The sequence below is a fragment of the Ammospiza caudacuta genome, chromosome 4, assembly GCF_027887145.1.
Source record: "Ammospiza caudacuta isolate bAmmCau1 chromosome 4, bAmmCau1.pri, whole genome shotgun sequence".
In the NCBI taxonomy this organism is placed as follows: Eukaryota; Metazoa; Chordata; class Aves; order Passeriformes; family Passerellidae; genus Ammospiza; species Ammospiza caudacuta.
Genome location: NC_080596.1, coordinates 26,967,550 through 26,986,864, shown reverse-complemented (window position 1 = coordinate 26,986,864; position 19,315 = coordinate 26,967,550). Strand labels below are relative to the sequence as shown.

At 37.9% G+C, this 19,315-nt stretch overlaps 1 protein-coding gene across 1 annotated transcript; it reads right to left on the bottom strand.

Annotated features, from left to right (window-relative positions):
* Positions 1 to 1,272: 1,272 nt before the first annotated feature.
* IL15 (interleukin 15) lies at positions 1,273 to 18,644 on the bottom strand. The gene is made up of 8 exons (XM_058803878.1): positions 18,539 to 18,644; positions 12,991 to 13,111; positions 4,120 to 4,220; positions 3,616 to 3,697; positions 3,421 to 3,462; positions 2,434 to 2,577; positions 2,164 to 2,295; positions 1,273 to 2,039 (listed from the first exon to the last, which is right to left on the bottom strand). Exons 2-8 carry the CDS (start codon positions 13,042 to 13,044, stop codon positions 1,980 to 1,982), a joined length of 615 nt encoding a protein of 204 aa, XP_058659861.1. The 5' UTR covers positions 13,045 to 13,111; positions 18,539 to 18,644; the 3' UTR covers positions 1,273 to 1,979.
* Between the last annotated feature and the right edge of the window lie 671 nt (positions 18,645 to 19,315).

Genomic DNA, 19,315 nt, shown 5'->3' with positions numbered 1-19,315 from the left:
AGACAGTTTCAAGGTGCTGAATTGAGTTTTTTGTTGAAATAATGCTAACTTGTTCATCTTTTCCTGCCTAGGTGCGTGAGACTAAAATTCCATCGAATTCATACGAGAAAAGTTTGTTTCTTCTCTGCCTTTAGAGAAGATACAACCCTTTAGACTTTACAGAATGTCCCTTTAAGTGTTGTGTTGATCAGTCTCCTGATGCTGTGCAGAAATTCCTGCTGTATCCATGGAGAACACCTGCTGAAATCTCTCTCTCTATATATATAGATATATCACATATCCTGTTTTCCCTCCATTCCTCTCTACGTTGGGCTGGCTGACTCAAATAATCATTGTCTGAGCTTTTTCCCCATGGAGCTGGAATGAAATATTTCTACACTATGTTTTTGCTCACACAGTCATACGAACAAGATGAATAATCTGCAATTGCTGTTGATCCCCCAGCTATCTCACGGCAGGCAAAGAATTCCCTCTTTCTTATTTTCCTCAAAACACTGAAGGTCCTAACAAGAAAGGTATCTGCAGTTCAGAATTTAAAATGTCTGTGAAATCATCTGAACAGTACCTGATCAACAGGTGCTCAAACATTTGGGAGCCACTAGAGGCAATATTCTATGGATAAACAACTCATATTTATCTTCAGGGTCCAGTAAAACAGCAAGAAGGAAGAGGATGTCAGACATCATCTTGCATTGTCCTGTTAGTACATAGACAAGAAATGTGGATACTAAGTACAAGGAATGGGAAGGAAAAGCAGATTTTAAATTATTGCAAATCAGGAAAACAGAACCATGTAGGGCAGAACTTTGATGGAAGAGCATTTTTCTTCTCTTCTGGTGTCAAAAGGTAGTTATTGTTCCTTCTGTACACAGAAACACTCTGCTATGAGTCGCCTTAATCCCCTAACTGACAAGGATTCATTGGAGAAAACACAGTATTAATATTTTCCTTAATGTCTGCCAACAGCAGTTAGAAAATATTAGCTAGTAAATGCCACACAAATAACTCAAGCGTTTTTAGAAGACACAGCTTCTTCACCTTGGGGATGTTTACTTCAAAAGTAGCCATTGTTCTGCCTGCTGGACTAACAGGTCAGATCAGATTTGTCTGCGTTTTACTCATATTGAAACTTTTCCCCTGGAACACATAGGAATTTCCTAACTTAAAAAAAAAAAAAAAAAAAAAAAAAAAAAAGCCAAAAAACCACACAAAACCAAAAAACTGCAAACAACAAGCTGGCCTTAATTTAGTCCATCCTTTATACCAGCCAGATCATTTATTATAACAATTGGATTCAGGATGTAGTAAAGCTTTCAGATGGCTGCTTAGCTCTCAGGAAAAAGTAAACCCTAACAGAAATGCTGGAGATCCAGGTTAGCAAGAGGCCTCTTTTAATCCCAGAAGATGCACCTGGGCCAGGTGGAAGTCAAATGAAATAAAAGGGATATGGCCAGTGGCTGACGGAGTGACAAGCTGAGTGGTCACAGATTTAGCAATATTCTTTGGAAAGACAAATTCACAGTATTTATCATACTTGCCGCGGGTAAAAGAGTTAATGAAAAACAATATTAAATTAGGAAATTGATTTTTAAAGTAGTCAAGATAAAGAAAATTCTGAGCAAAGCAGTTCTTTGGTTCCCCCATCATCAGTGTACTGCTTCCCTCTCAAAGCCAGAAATAAGGAAAGTCCCTTTATCTCTTTGACTAAAGTCCAGAGTTGTAACTTGGTGTTACCTTTCCCGTGCACATGACATCAGGTAAGGAAAAATCATATTCAGTGCACACCACTGAATTAAGGAAAAAATTAAAATTTAGGACCCATTTTATTTCATGCAAACTATGTAATAAACTTTTGGTTTTGATGTTTTATGGTGGCAAATAATTTATTTCTTTTTTGTGATATTTCTTCCAGTGAGAAAACTGGAGATAATTTTTAATGCCCTTATGCTAGCATTGTACAAAAGGGCAAAGAAGAGTCTTCACATAAATATTTTAATTTTGACTTTGAGTTCTTGGGAGGAAGAAGTAATTGAGCTTACCTGAAAACCACAATAGAAACAGATATATTAAGAGATAGCCAAGAGGATTATAATTTTTTTTTCTGGTTTATTTTTGGTGATAATCTAATTTCTCTGAGGGTGTTCATGTAAGAATATTCTTTACCAGCTTATGTCTTTTTGACCAGTGTTTGCAATCCCTTTGTATAACCTTTTCAAAATTTTGTACAAATTCGGTAAAATTTTTTTCTTCATATTCTTCACATTCTTTGCATTTTTCTGATTTTGTGGAAGCCAACTGAAAAAAAGAAAAAAAAAGGGCATTAGTTTTTCTCATTAGTTTTCATCCCACAGTTTATGTAACTAAAGAGGTATTTCTGCTATCCAATAAACATTTTGATTTGCCCTTTTTCCACACACAATTGGTGCTGCTTACCTTATTTTTTTCGAAGCTGTCATTCCCATTTTTCCATATGTTCCACACATCCTGTGTTTTACTACAATTTTTGATACGACATTCTTGAAATATCACTTCTGTCTCTAAGAAAAAGCACCTCATTACAAGTTCCTGGCATTCTTCCTGAAAAAAACATGCAGTTGCAATAGTTTATGATTAAAAAGGAATAAGCAAATGTAGGTCATAATTTATTATCTAATTTAAACCACAAGTATGATATAAGTGAGATGTAATCTAAGATAAAATCAGCCACAAAGAGACTGATTTTTACTTACTGGGCATCTTTTCTTACTATTCAAATACATTTGAATATCTGCAGAGATGGGCTGTGAGAGCTAAGAACAACAAGAGCAAGCAGTTTGCTGAGATGGGGTGAAACATGAAGAACACAGGAAAATAATTAACGAGGATAGGAACCTGGCATATAACTAACCATAGTGGAATTAATTTAATAGTATGCTTAGTAGTCTTAACACTTTAACTCAGAGACCTGAATTCAGAATGGGTAAGAGAGCAGAGGAAGCAGGTAATGTTGCCTTAATTAAAAAATGAATCCCAGAATTATTTTAGCATTGTTTGCCTTGATAAAATGACTTTGAACCACACGATCACAGAGTAGTTTGGGTTGGAAGGGACCTTAAATATCCTGTACTTCCAACCTCTCTGCTGTGCACAGAGCCTCCTCTCTGTGGGCCAGGATGCCCAAAGCCCCACCCAACATGGCCTCAATCATCCCTTTCAATTGATTAACTTTAGCAGCAGATGATTAAATAAGGATAATTAATACCTGCTTGCATTGTTTATCATAAGCACATTGATTAGAAGTACTATTAATTCCAAGGCAAATTATTTGATTTTAGACACATTTATCAAATTAGAACAAGTCTGCTTTAGGGGATAGTTCAGGTAAGGCCATGAAGGCACCGCATTAAACATCAGTTGTGGTCACATGTGAAGTTTACTTACATCCTCATCTGCGTTGGCAGTGTATAAACTGACATCAATGTCCTGCAAGAAAATAAGAGTTGTAATTATCAGCATTAGCTAACAAACACCATCCCTCTCCCTCTCACTAGCACTTCCTAGCTGAGTGCAGTGCTAAATATTTTATTAAGGCTTCTTCTAGGATTACATGAAAAGCTAACTGTTTCATGGACTTACTTTGGATGTCTTGATGGCTTGCAAATCCTGCAGAACTTCTTCCCACTTGCAACGTCCTGCTTCTGTCTTTGGAACATAAGCACTGGAACAGAAGGAGCACAGTGACCATCAGGATAAACAGGAGGGATCTACAACCTTTACCATGAATAAAGGACTCAGCATTGTAAGATATTAGAGATACAGTGTTTACATGTAAATACATATGGTAAGTGCTTGGGGCAAGCAAGCAGATTTGAAAAATCATAAAATCACACAGATACATAAAAACAGAATCTCATGTCACACACAGTATAAACAATGTGGGTTTTTCAGAAGGCCAGATTTATAGAACATAATGCAAGAGAGAGGTTCAATTACCTGATGTAAAATACCTAAAATTCTTTTAAAGTGTAAAAATAAAATTCCAAATCCACTCTCTGAAGTGACTGGAGACAAGTAACAGCTGTGATAGTGAAAATAAATAATTTGTAACTACTGTCTGATTGACATTAGCTCTGTATTTACCATAGGAAGAAGATGATTAGTCCCATTCCATTCTTTAAAAGGTAAAAGCAGTGGCTGTTCAGAAGCAGATACTGCAGACAAATACTCTTCAGGTGTGTTTTCTGGAAGACACAACCAAAGTGATGCCTTGTCACCATCTGATTCCACAGAATTTTGCTTTAGTACTGACTTAATTAACCAATTTTCCAAGACTTCCAACAAAGACAAAACCCTGTTGTGTGTAGCTGGAAGGACCAGCTGATTTGTAGCTTGGAGAAATACAAAATCACTTTTCCAGACAGTTGGTGGAACACACAATGTTTGGGAAAGGAATGCTGTTTTTTAATAATGAATTTAAATTAAGCATTTTAAGAGCAGTTACCTTTGAGTGATATCTAAGGTACACTAGTATTGTTTTCTCTTTAAAGAAGCAAATCTGTAAGCAAATGAAAAAACCTTTCTTTAATGAAGTAGATACAGCCAATGACTTTGCTGATTTGGCTGTCACAGAAGCAATAATCTAAGTTGCTCAAGAGAAAATATTTGTGGTTTTTTACAGTATTTAAGTTACATGTGATGGAAAATGCAGACAGTTAAAATTACATGCTTCTGCCTAAATACCATATATCTAAACTTTTTTATTAATATTTGCTTATAAATGTCTCCTTGAATCCTTGAGATAAGATATTCATAAATATGAAAATTTCTTTCCAGGCTACGCCATTTGGTTCTTTTTTCTCCTTATTTTGAACTGTGTTTTTATTCTTTATTTATATCTTTATTCCTCATCTGCTTCCTTGTTCCTGAAAACAAATGACCAGAAGCATACAGTGCACTCAGATCTAATGAGGGATTTGGAAACCGGTGATACTGTTTCCAGTTTTTGTGGGAAAAGGGGAACTACTGCCAGTGTTTTCTTCACAACTGATGGCTCAGACCTCAATATGTGTCCCTGCCAGAACTTTATGTCCACTTCTTTCAAAATCCTGAAATGTCCTGAGAGTCTTTCAAAAGACTTCATTTGCAAAAACTCTCACCCTATAAGTCTCACCCTATAAGTCTAACCTTCTTCATTGTTGATTATTCTCAAATTTTCTCTCAACTTCCTGACTTCTAGCATACAGTTTTTTCCTTGATCAGCCCCCTTTCCTTGTTCCCATGAGAAATCAGCCTTCTCAAACACCTCTCTCTCATAACAATCTATTTTCCCATTTCTCATTTCACTCTGTAGTACAATAGACTTCTTGCACATTATTCATTATTATTATTTTAGTCGGTCTCTTCTTCTCCCCTGTACTAAAAATATATGTCCTCAGCATTTTCTCTCTGGCTTCCTGTGCATCAAAGTACTTTAAATCTTCTTTTCTCTGTTACTGCAGCAAATTTCCCTCTGAAATCTTACCATCACCTCCAGCTCCCTCCAGTCCTTTGGCATTTTATTAAGAAATGTCTCATGCATAAAGTAGGGGTCTTTTTAGATCTGCATCCAAGTACTGTTTACATCTTGTAAAATTTTACACCCACTCATTTGCATTGTTGCAGCAATTCTTCTTCTGTGATTTTTTTTTCCAGGGGTGGAGCCATGGAGAGTAAAGGTTTCATAAACTAATGGAAGTGGCTTTAAGAGGAATGGAGCCCATAAATAAAGTAGCACTTCTGAACTAGATAGATGTTTCCATATACTCAGCCCTTAAATAAGTCATTTTGAGATCAAATTTTCATGGATTATGAGTAAGTTTTAGAGAGAAGACATATTCTAGCTGCCTTGTCATGGGGTAAATGCTGAAAGCCAAAGAAGGAGATTCACTGAAGAATCTCTCTGCTCTTTCATCCCTGAGTTACTTTAGGCTTCTTATAGGAAACAATTGAAGGGAAACAAAGAAAAAAAGCCCTGAGTTTGAATTAGTGTCAGAATGGCACTGTCCTACATGGCTTATTCTGCCTGTGTCAGGGAAGTGCTAACCTTCAAGGGAGTTTTCTCAGTAATCAGCCTGGCAGGAGCCTCTCTCAGTTTATATCACATTCTGTATTTATATGTTCTTTGTTTGCTACTTGTTGATTTGCTTTGGCAGTCCTTTCTCCTGTCTGTTCCTGATAATTGGCATTTATGCCAGAGAGTAAAGTTTGTAATGCCTGCTTGAAAATTTTGCTGAAAGGTCACAGAGTCGTTGCTGTTCCACTCAATACATAAAACATCAGAACATAAAATGTAAGAAGTTAAATATTTTCTTTTGACCTTTACTTTCTTTTGCAGATTGTGCTTGAGGCCCAGAGCTCAGACTGTTTCCTTGTGGAGATGTGCCCTGTACTTGGCTACAGACCTTATATTTGCCAGGTGGCAAAATCCAGCCAGGAAAGAAAGCTAATTCATGCTTCTTTCTCTTTTCATCCTTCCATGCAATGTCAGTCTTTTCAAGGTATCAATCCCTCCTCAAATTGTGAAAGACCAGCTGAATGTTTTCTTGATGCAAGGACGTATAATACTAATTATATATGCTAGGTTAGCTTGCCAAACACAATTGACACAGAGACTCCCTGAATTTTGCTAGTGGCAAAAATAATTTAGCTCAAATACACAGCAAAGAAAAAGCACAGAGCAAAAAACTCATTTGTAAGGCACAGGTGGTGAGATTTGACCGTTTATCCCCAAATGACACCCTTCAGGAGGCAATATGTAATAACTAGTTAAAAGGCCTTTCAGAATAAGTTCTCACAGATAAATAAACAGTGAGAATAAAAACATATTCAAAAAGTAAAGGGCATTAATAAAACACATAAAATAGAGCCAAAACTAAAGTTTGTTTAGCAAAATGTGTCCTGATCTATACATTTGCTGTTAGGCACTCCTTGTAAATATTATTTGTGATATTTTTATCATAGCAACAAATACCCAACAGGGAATGAGAACACAATTATGGATTAAATTTCTGTGCCTTTTTAGGGTAGGATATTAACAACTAGAACGGTATTAAACATGGAAACTTGAACAGCAAAAAAATTATAAATTATGTCATATTGATGCATAAAATTGAAACCTCTGAGGCCATAAAAACAGTTGTTACAGGAACAGCTGCTGGACAGATAATATCTCAGCCTTAGCAAAATACTCAGCTTAAAGACTGCAAGACCATACACTGATAGAGATCTGTAACACACTTGTAATAGATAAAAGACTAAAAATAGCAAAAGCAGTTCTCAAAATTGTGAAGTTAGGCAAGTTCCAGAGCTTTTTAAAAAGAATTATAATCTATGGCCCTCTCCTACAGTGATACTTTTACTGGAATTTGCTGGATCCTGGATTAGAGGCATGATGCAGTTTGAAACATTCTAGCATGTTTTTTCATAATTTTTGAATGGTAAAGCTAGAAATCAATCTTATTTCATTCGAAACAAGGAGCCAGCTGACTCTGTACATGTAAGCATTAATCTTTGGGGTTTTTAAGAAACTTTAGTGATAGCATGGGTTGCCTATTTCCAGAAGAGGAAAAAAATCAGAAGAAAATGTGGTAGTGTTACATCTGTCTGAAGTCAGAGTGAACATATCAGCACATTTTAGCTACTTTGATAGATTACACCCACTCCCAAACAAGAACCAGAGCTGTTGCCAATACAAACAATGCAAAAAAAAAAAATTATGTGAAGGCTCAAGAGATCACAAGCTTTCTCCAATGTTCCTTGTGCCCACAGGACACTGAAACTGGCTGATGAGCATAGCAGAGTATGGCTGAAATGTGCACGCTGAAGAATTTTACACAGGAACTTCCACATTTCTAAGCCTCCAAGCCCACTCATTTCTGCTCCTACTCTGCAGCAGTTGAATTTCTGAACTATTGCACTGGACTGCTCCTCAGAACACACACCTTGAAGTTTCCCAAGCTTTGGCCAGAACAGGTCCAGCAGCATTTCAGACCCAGGGAAAAAAACCTTCCTAACTGATTTTTTGATTTTTCTATTCTGCATTCACGTCACTACTGTAGGCTGTCTCAGAAAGCTTTTCTTGCAATTGATTGGCCTACATTTAATGCTATCATTTGTTTTACACTTGGACATTAAGCCTCCAAGTTGCTACTTTTGTTCCACTGGGTTTTCTACCTTTTGTTTGCAGAGCCTGGAGGACATTATTGATCTTTATCTGGTGCTGCACAGACAGCTAGCAAAGGTTTTGCATCAGAGTGGCCACAGGAGTGGCCTGCTGACCTGTTTCATGTGGGTTTGAGCTCTTTGTTTTTCTTTCAGCTCACCAGGCACTGTGAGAACATTTTCATCATTTCAAAACTGAGCAATCTAGCTGAGAGAAAACAAATCCCTCCTCTCTTAGTTTTTGATGTTTAAATAAAGATTTTTCCATTTGCAAAAGTTTTAATTGGTTATATGAATTAGAGAAAACGATCCTTTAGAAAATAATTAAAGTATAAACAGAAATAAAAATTAGTTTTCATTAATTAAATGAAGGCTATTTTGTTTTCTGATATTTAAGTCTGGGCAAAGCAGGTGTCATAGGCTGCTTTGAGATGAAGTATTCTGTTCCAGCTTTTGGATGCTCCATACTTTGGATATGGTTTGAGCACTGAACTCTCAGGAAAGGTGCTGGCAAACCCCTCAGGTCCCAAAGAGGGCAGAGAATTACTTGTAGCCCCTATTGAACCACATTGCTGGTTAAAAGTCACTTTTACTGAGTGCAATATAGAGCTTGAGTTCACTATCAACATTGGATCTTGCTCATAGTTTCAGTCAAATTATTTTCTTTTTTAAAATTGTCACCAGTGCACAGTACATAAATTTGCACTATTTCAAGTTGCTCATCTTTAGCTGGAGAAAAACTACTAGAAAACCACTTTGTCCTCACTGTGACCTGTGTGTCCTGAAACTGCACACAGTTTAAAATGAGACTTGAAATATTCATGTGTCATTTAAATTATGCAAGATAATCTACAGCAACCATAAAATCCTATGAATCTGAGAGATATTTTCAGCTATAAGAGGGCAGGAGATGAGTGGGAGTTTTGCCAAAAAATAAAAGAAAGAAGGAAAAAGGAAAAAGAAGGAATTTTTTTGAAAGGAGAACATGAGAAAAGTTGAACTGAAATGCTATATAGGAAAACTCCATGTTCATCAGAGCTTCTGCAGGGGGAAGTGCTGGGCAGAATGGCTAAGTAAATTAAACCACTGAATTTGGATTATGTCTGACCTTGGTTGAATCAGTTGTTTTCTGCAGACTAAACAAAAATTTAGTCCTAATTTATTTGGCACTTTGAGAATTTTTTTCTTGAAGATGGTAGCAAAAATGGTCAATCTTAGGATAAAATGTCCTCATGTATCAGCATCAACTCTACTTATCAACAACTAAAACCCAAGTGTTATTAGCATTATTCTCATCTCAGTTCCAAAACACAGCATTGTACCAGGTACTTGGAAGAAAATCAACTCTATTCCAGTCACAAGTGCATTAAGACAGAAACTTAAGTCCAAAATGCCACAGCATACCTCTCAAGCTAAATGGGCAATTTTACCTGCAAATCAGCAGCAGATAGAGTGAGAAATCTTGCAGCTGATTCATATGATTCCAGACCTTAATGTCAATATATTATTTTATCATTTCCCCTTTGCATTAGCATCATGATGCAAAATGAAACTCACATCATTTACTACAAAAAAGTTTAAAACCAGGCATCCTTAGTAGCCCAGAGAGTTGTATCTTTGAAGGACTGAATCCACCAAAATATGCTTGAAAAGTCTAAGATAATGTAAATTATGGCACAAGTGTTCATTCTGAATAGCAGCAAGGGAACAGGAAAGTGGGATTGATCTCTAACTGTGTGGAACAGGACAATGAGGTGAGAAACATCCCTTTTGTATGAAACAAAAGGAGCATAACTGCAGGCAAAAAGCTGTAGCCCATTAAATAACACTGTGTTTGTCTGGAATTGCAATAAAACAAAATTAAAGAGGAAAAGCATGCAGCTATCTGCTTTGTTTCTGTGGGAAATGGGAAGGCACAGGAGCAGTCTCCCTACTTGTATGCAGCTACAGATTTCTGGGAAGCACAAACTGGCTCAATGAGTAAAAATTACAGAGGAATTAAGGAGAGAGAAAAGAAAAGCACAAATCATGCAAATCAAGGCTCTCTGCTGAAAAGTTTGCTTGAATGTGAGAGAAGGAGATGGGGAAAAAAGCATACTTAGGATTCAAGGGAGAAAATACCCACGCAAGAATTCAGCCAAGACATAAAGGTTAACAGCTCTATTTTGCAAAGAGTATTGGGAGACATAAATAATCTGGTGCATTGTGTCATGTTGCAGGAGAAATAGCTACATTTATGGCAGCCTTTTCTTTAGAAGTTTAGTTGGAAGCTGTCTGAGAGCGTAGAAAAGAGAATCTCATGACAAATATTTATTTATTTATTTATTTATATACCTATAAACTCTACTTTTTTATAGCTAACAGAATTCATTGAAGTGACTGTTATTTCTGTACCTGTTTTTCTTAAGTCAGTACATACAAATGCCACTGTGAGGTCTTTTCCTCCCTCCACCACTGTCTAACCTCCTAAGGATCTCTCTTAGAAAATACTGGGGGATTGTGATTATAGTGAATCCAACAAAATCCCACATTCCCTATAAAAGGACTTAATTAATCATCTGTCTCAGAGTGAAGTAAAGCTTGTAGATTGTATTTAGAGGGGGAGATTTTCTTAATTTAAAAAAAAGTGCTAGTACACTGCACTACACTCGAAGATGCTTTCATTTGAAAGTAAGTTGCCATGGTGACATTTTTCTCTCTTTCCTCCAGGAAAAAAAAGAAAAGAAAGAAAAAAAAACCCCAATTTGAATAAACTTTCCCCAGTATAACTTCATTCAGGAAAGTATTATTTCTTGGCTTGGATAACTGCCACTGAATGCTGTGAAAGAACAGTGATTCAGAATCTGTGCTGGACACCCATATGATATCACTCCACTACCGTGCCTGTGATTCAGTCAGCAGACAAAATATGTAGCCAGGAGGATCTCAGGGGACTGTAGATGACCCATGGAAGAGACTTTGTTTGTTATCCTCACTGGGGAGCTAGGGAACAGAAAATATTACATCCATTTCTGCTTGGCAAAAATCGTGAAAATTGCGTTTTTCCTAAGTTATGGAAATGTCTGTTTGATGGTCTTCCTCTTGTTCCCACCACCATCTGGGAAACTTGGAGACAGAACCCATCTTCATTCAGCTTCTGAGAATGTTCTGAGACTTCTGATAGCAGAATGTACTTATGTTAGCTTTTGTGCAGTAGTTTTAAAGGCTATTTTATATAAATAATCTCCATTGAAAACAAGAGAAAAGCTAACTCATCTAGAAATCATTGTATAGTTCAAGTCTTTAATGATTATTAAAGATTTAAAGGAAAAGAAATCTGTACAAATCAATCACAGAGTGCACAACGATATATTTATTCTTAGTGGTTGGAATTCCTCAGCTTTTTTCCTAACAGTAGACTATTCTTCTATGATTTATATTTTCAAATAATCTTCACTTTTAATTCTTTTAAGAGACACAACATAGATGTTACACCTATATGCTACATCTGGCTGTGTGTTACACCTGCTGTTAGAAACTCAGCCTTATTGAGAAGGATGTTGTCTTTTTGTTTGTACCTTCATAGCTACACCATTCACTGTGTATAAATATAAAAAACAGCAAAAAAATTGTTAATTTAAGAGATGATAAGTTAATAGCAAAAATACCAAACTTACATATACCTTTAAAAGGGGCAGTGGTATAGTTGTATTTTAAAATGTTCACTGGCTTTGGGAGCAAACAGAATTGCTTCCAGAACACATGAGACTTGTTTTAATTTATCATGGAGGATGAAAGCATTTAAATAGGTAAGTCATAACATTAGCATGACCACAGGGCAAAGCAAACTTGCTTTCTGATGGTCACACAATCCTGCATCTGCATCTTGCTACAAGAGTAATTCCTGTAGTCAAAACACCACTGGCTGAATGTGCATTTGAAATTCTCAGTGAAAATAAAGACTTGTTTGCTTGTCATGCTTTTGATTTTTTTTCACAGCCTAGGAAGAGTAAATAACCTTAGGTTATTTCCATGTACTACTGGCAATCATTGTGGAAGAACTGGCATGCTCAGGACAGTGACTCAGGACCTGCTTCCAACTTCCCATAGCTTTTATTGGTGACACTTGAGTTCCAAAATTTTCTCCAGAATCAGGAGGTCTGTATTTTCTCGCTTTTAATAAAAGCTTAGAGTGATGCAATCATTCTGGCACTTTGCATGAAATCACACAAAGCTATTGGATAATCAGTAATGAACTCAAATTTGAGATGATTAATTGGTTCTGTGACTTCTGCAGGAAAACAACTGGAAAGCCAGCAGAAAAGATGAGAAAGACTGAGCATAGACTAATTAACATAAGAATCATCAACCAAAAGAAGAATTAACATGAATAAGAGAACTATGTGACTTGTAGCCAATGAACATTAATGCCTCTCCTTGCTAAAATTTCACACAGTAAAGAGTGTAGTAAATACTCTCAAGGACCAGGGGTTTGGCCTCACGTGTTGTGAAATATCAGCCAGACACAGGGATTAGGACCGAGCAGAAAAGCTGGCCAGAACTTGCTGTGTCACAAGTCAACTGAAAAATATGAATATGAAAAAACCCCAGACCTATTTATAGTGTGACAGTTAATTCTGGTACAACTGAACATCAAGGAGTGGAAAAAAACAACTTAAAATTATAGAGTATAAGGATTTAATCTAAAAAACCAGAGATGTTTACAAGCCTTAAATTTTCTTTATTACCTACTTTTCATATTGGGTTGCAAAATCCCATTACAAGGTTTCCTGAACTTTCAGAAGAATGTCATGTTGTTTAAGAAGTGCTTACCTGGCTCTGCAGCCCGCTCAGTGCTCCAGCAGAGTTTTGTGCCATCCCCAGCATTCTGCCTGCTGGACCATTACTCAGAAGAGAAGCACAGCATCTGGTTCAGAAAACTACATTTTGGGGCCTACATGGGGGGAAAAAAACGTAAGTATAAAGCCACAATGGATTTCTGAGTGGCTTTCAGCCTATCCATTAAGATGATTCGAAGCAGGAAGTCTCTTAAATTTTGTGAGTAACTTCTGCAAGTCCCCTGTATATATTCTAAAGGCTTAGGGGCAGACAGCAGGGATGCTGCTGGTGCCCAGAGGTGGAATTTCAGTTGTATGACTGGATGGAGAGCACAGCAAGGAGTCAAGACATGGTGGGAGTGAAAGGAAGGAGAAAGTTTGAGGGTAGCAGAAGTAGAAGGGTTTATGATCACTAAAGCATATTCTACTGAAAACTCAATCCCATGCTCACTGCCTTCCCATGGATTCATAATCATAAAAAGGTATTAAATCTTTAATCAGAGTATGATGTAACAATTTCCTTTTTCTCACACACCATTTGTGAACCAAATGGATTGTTTTCACAGAGTGGACCAAGCCCCTGGAAAAACCCAAACCAAACCAAACCAAACCAAACCAAACCAAACCAAACCAAACCAAACCAAACCAAACCAAGCCAAGCCAAACCAAACCAAACCAAACCAAACCCCTGTATAAATGGCTTTGTTTGACCAAAAAGGTGTGGAGAAAAGGAGACACAAGATGACAGAAAAAAAACCTGGTTTCAATGACAAAGGCAGCTGGATGCAGCCCTGAGTCTTCTCCTTGCCTCCATCTCACCATCTTTCTGTGACTTGGGCAGACTCCTTAACGCAGATTTTTCACAAGCAGCAATAGTTTCCTGAGCTCTGTCTCACCAGAAATCCTCCCTTTTAGTTACTTTGCATATCTGCCCCTAGGATGGGATGCCTCATGCCCCCCAAGAAAATATTTCTGGTTGCTGTAGCCAGCTAGCTCAGATGCTAGCTCAGGTTTCTCCAGGGAAGATGTTACAGCGTGAAGAAAAATGTGTCCTTGCAGAGCTTATTTCAAAAGGGCTGCAGTTCCTCACAGCTGCACCAGAACACATGGGGGGCTAAAGTGAACACAGACAATCCTAGAGACTGCTAAGCAACCACTTAAAAATAAAAAAATTATCTCCAGATATCACAGACTGGGCCCCAAATATTTAGGTTCCTCCAATATTTTTGCATTTGTAGAGTAAAATTCCTCTTTTCTTATCCTTTTCCTATCCTTTTGAGAAAAATTAACTAATCCGTGATCAAGATGAAAATGGGTAATATGCTGGTAAGTGATATATATATATATATGTATATATATGTGTATGTATGTATACATGTATACATACCCATATGTATATATGTATATTTATATATAAATATTTATTTATTTTTATATATATATATATATATATTAAAAAGTATATACTCTAGACAGTGTAAAATCTAATTTTTCGTGTGCCCATGTAATTACTCTAAGATAGTGTAGCTTAGGCTGTAGACATTTTTTATTCAATAAAAATTATTGAAAATGAAATAAAATGAGCGAAAGAAAGCTGTAAGCAGTGAGGCAGCATGTGTGAACCCCAGTCTGATGGCTTTGGCCATCACCAGCATCCAGTGTGGGTCACTGCAGGTGAGGTTTACCCTTGGGATCCCCAGTGCAAGCCCAGGTGAGCTGTCACCCTCCTGTCACCCCCTGTGCTGCCCAGCCTCTCCACTGCACTGACAGCCCTGATTATAACCAATCATAGCGCCAGCATAATCAAACCTCAGGAATGTGAAGCAGCAATTGAAGCAGCAAGTGACCTATTTACCCTTACAAGCAGCAGCACAAAGAAAACCTCCAGGAGCTACACCATTGCCTAAGCACACCATCAGGAAAAGGAACTGTTCTCATTTCTCTTCTGGCAAAGGCTGCAGCACTTGAGCCTTCGAGAGCCGCTGTGACTCACGTTCCTGTGTTCTCATAAGCACACCACACACCCTTGCTCTAGTTGCCATGCCTCGTCTGTCTTTGTTATTTTCATGGCATTCAGCCTGAGGTTCATTTGACGTTCAGCCTGAGGCAGGGTGGCTTTATGGCTTACACTAACAGAGAGAATTCATTACTTTTGAGCAATAAGTGCTCAAAAGCTATCCACATGAGTGTGCTTGTGTTGATGGCTTTTCCTCTCACAAGCTCACTGAAAGCTTCCAGCTGCAGCTCTCAGAAGTCAGGCACATTGATTCCCATAGAGAATTCCTTAGTTCTGGAAGGGCAAGTCAGGGCTTCTTCCTTACAAGAAAACAGCAGTTTTGTCACTCACCAGAATACATGCAGGCCCCTCTGGTACAAGTGCCATAATTCTTAATTAGCCAATGCAGCACCAAAAGAGGCTGCAGAGCTCATGCCCAACTTTCTATCATGTTGCTTATCAACCAAAAAAGAACCAATGTTAATGGTATGCTAACAACATATTAACAGGTAAAATTAGTTCTAAGATATGTGAAGTAAACCTCATCACTGTTGTTATTCTTTTACCAAAAATGGGGTTTCTACTATATATGTTTTTCACAAGATTTTTAGCACTGTCCAATTTGTATCTTCACAAACACAGTCCACGGCAGACAGTGACACAGCACAGTCAATGAGATCAGGCTCTTTCTCCTGCAGAGACAATAAGCTTTCCCACACTGTCCTTATTTACAGCTTAAACTCTAGGGAAGAAAATTACCACACTTGCCATTCAGTGCCTTCTGGAAGACACTGCAGCCAGGGAAAGGTGCAGTGGGAATCATTTCTGACCAGCAGCTTAGAATATGATGGTCCATCCACTCAGAAATAAATTGCAGCCAGGAAATATTCTTCTCTTTTATTTTTACTTACAAAAATTTGATAAATTTCAGCATGAGTGGGCTGGATTAGCAACTTCAGTATAAGACTTTTAACTACCACAGAGCACAACCCTTTTAGTCTACAGATATTTTTATACAAGTCTTTTCAAAGCAGTTCCTTGGTGGGCAAAAAAGTTCCATCCACCATCTTTTGGTGAAGAATATTTAAGCACTGACATTAGAGTTAATTGGTAAACTATTCAATTGTTCAGTTCTGATGTACAGCAGCTGTATCAACAATGTAAGATAGAGTATGGTGAGTTGGTGAGTGTATATAATGTATAGCAGCTGTATCAACAATATAAGATAGTATAGGGTGAATGATCACCCTCTGCTGCCACTAAGGACTCACCTCATCGGTTATAGCATGAAATACTGCATAAACTCTGAGAAATCAGTAGCTGATAACAAGTAACTGAGAGTAGGGATTTCCTCCCTCCATTTTGAAGCCATTACTTTTAAAATACTTTTGAAAATTAGAAAAAAATTAGCATGCATGGAGAGCAAATGTACATGTTTGGGATGTTCTTGTTTTGCCTAGCAGTATAATTTGGTGTAGAGAATTGGGAATGCATTATAATTATGAGAATTGTAGTTAAAATAACCTTTAAAATCACTCTTTCATTTTGAGTGTTTAAGTGCCCAGAAAAGCCTCAAAGAAAAAAAAAAAGAGGAATGCATGAGTATTCGCTCTTCTGGGTTTTGGCTCCTGGAATGGGTCTTGTAGGATCATATTTACAGGAAAATGGACATGCACTAAATGGACCAGCCTAACCTTCTGGAACTAAAGAACAAGGTCACCTTTGTGGATAAAAAAGCTGATGTTGCAAGAAGGAGGAAGAAACAGAAAAGTTGACAGACAAAGGGGTGTCAACCCGAGTAAAATGACACTTACAGCATCTAAAACTAGATGAAGAAAGAGATGCTTGCTTACTGTGTGGACAAAGTAGAGCTACCAATTAAACAATGTGTGACTGTGGAGACCAACATAAGAAGTAAATACAAACAATGTTTAGAAGCACAGTAAACAGCTTTTGCTTGATTCACATTGAATCACGCAGGGTCCTTTGATCTCCTCAGCATCTGACCATGATCTTATTTTTCCCGGAGAACTCAAACATTCATAATGACAGCAGGACATAATGCATTCCTAATGACATCATAGAATTGTTTAGGTTGGAAAAGACCTTTAAGATCATTGAGTCCAGACATTAACCTGAGCACCATACCTACGTGCCCTTTAAAGATCTTCTGTGTTGGCAACCCTACCACTTCCCTGGACAGCGTGTTCCAATGCTGAGCTCTCTAGGTGAAGGAACTTTTTCTATTATTCAATCTGAACCTTCCCTGGCACAATCTGGGGCTATTTCTTCTTGTCTTATCACTTGTTACTTGGGGAAAAGAGATCAGTTTCCAAGTGGCTACAACCTCATTTCAGGGACTTGTAGAGAGTGATAGGGTCATGGCCAAGCCTGCATTTCTCCAGACTCTCTCACACCCCTGGATATCCCCATTCCCAGAGCCTGGCCCTGCACCAGGGGCTGCCCTCTGGTGCTGGTGCAGAGCAGGGCACAGATATAAAGTCATACTCGAAGCTTCAAACAGCCCAGTAGACTCCCAAATTTAACACCTCTATTGAGCTATAAATATTGTTTGTTTAGACTGTGTTAATCTATAATTATCTTTTTCCAAGACAAAATAACTAAATGGTATGTTTTCATTTAACTGGTACATGCCAAATTAATTTGTAACTGTAAATAGAACTAAACATCCTGAGAGACAAAGGAAGCACTTCACTATGTACTGTGTACTGTGTACTGCATACTATGTACTACTTGGAAAGTATAGCCAAACATGCTGTGATAATTATCACCAGGAGTTTTTTCCACTGTGTAAGACTCTCGTAAAAGTAAGCTGCCTAAAAGTATCGTCTTTAGGCAGAAGGAATTGCAAGGTAGTGATTGTGCATGGGAAGGAGAATTTCCTATTAGACTTACACAGATACAATTTTGCAGGTTGTGACTTTACAATCTGTGACAAGTTTCTGTTCCCCACATCTTTCCCTTTTTTCCAACCCATATGAGTCTGATTCTATGGCTAGGTAGAAAGTGTTATTTTTAACAAGACTCACCAGTGCGTATGTTTACTCTTGTTTACTACTGAGTGGAATCTCTCTATAACACTCCTGTCATCTAGAGAAACCCTGTCACTGTTTTCAGCAAGATTCCACTGCCTGCAAATTTTCTGTTCTCTGCCTGCATTTAATGCTCTTTTAACCATATACACTAAGAAGTAAATAACTTTTCTCCCAGATTTTTGCCTCTGTCCTTGTTATATTAACCAGGACAGAGTTAACCAGGACAGGCTCAGAGCAGTAGCTTTGTTTTCTCCTCGTTTTTGCTGAGTGAATTTGTTAGCAAACAATGACAAGTTTTCACGAGCTAGCACCAGTCTTCTCTAATTGCTGATTTCTCTAATGCAGCAGAAACGGAGAAACAGGTGCCAAGTGCAAGGTTAAATACAGTATTTAAACTATGTATTTCATAAGAAGCTAAGCTCTAAGTCCAGTCCTTTTTCGAATGAAGAAAAAAGAAAGCAGGAGGATGTCAAAAGTTGTGAAATACTCACAAGTCTCGGGGTGCAGAGCAGCAAGCCGACACGGCGCAGAAGCCAGGACAAGGTTCGCACCAGTGACACCAGCAAATGCTCCACCCCCTCCTCCGTCCTGTTTTACTTTCAGTTGTGACATAAATAATTTTGTACCTAATAAGGTGGAAGTCGTTCTCACGACACAGAGCAGGCTGCAGGGATTTCCTGCTGCCGCTTCCTGGCAGAAAGCACCGTGGGGAAATACACATGCCTACAATTTAGAAGGCAGGGAGCGAGTGCAGTACACCAAAGGCAGCTGCCTGATTGCTGTCTGAGCATGGACCTTGGAAGAGATGAGTTTCTGGAGCTGGGCATTTCCTTCTTGTTTCTCGGTGAAATAATGGTTTTTTTCAGCAACACTGCGTATAAAACAATGCCAGTCAGTTCACTGTGTTGGCACACTCTGTTACAGAAAGATGCCAAAAATCTATTTATGAACATAAACAAGACTTCTGTGTCTTCAACAGCTGTCGTACAAGCGAGAGAAAATAAAAATACAGACTTTCCACAGCTAATGACAGATTATGAAAAGCACCAGCGTTGCAGCAAAAACATCAGCTTGGATAAATATTTAAACCAAAGGATTACTAACTGCCTTGTGATAAGAGCACTTATTTTCAGACAAGTGTGGTCATAAATACCTGTTTATTCAGCTCACTCCAGCTCAAAGAGTGAGAGTAAATAACACCAAGTATATGTGTAATTACATGTAAGTACTTGGACTTGGATCCCAAGGTGTCTCATATTTTCTGCTGT

Coding starts and splice junctions, on each gene's coding strand:
- IL15 (XM_058803878.1), bottom strand. CDS start 13,044: ATGCTGGGGATGGCACAAAACTCTGCTGGAGCACTGAGCGGGCTGCAG. Junction 3,698..4,119: donor CTAATCATCTTCTTCCTATG/GTAAATACAGAG, acceptor CTTCTGTTCCAG/TGCTTATGTTCCAAAGACAG. Junction 2,040..2,163: donor GGTCAAAAAGACATAAGCTG/GTAAAGAATATT, acceptor TGTGGTTTTCAG/GTAAGCTCAATTACTTCTTC.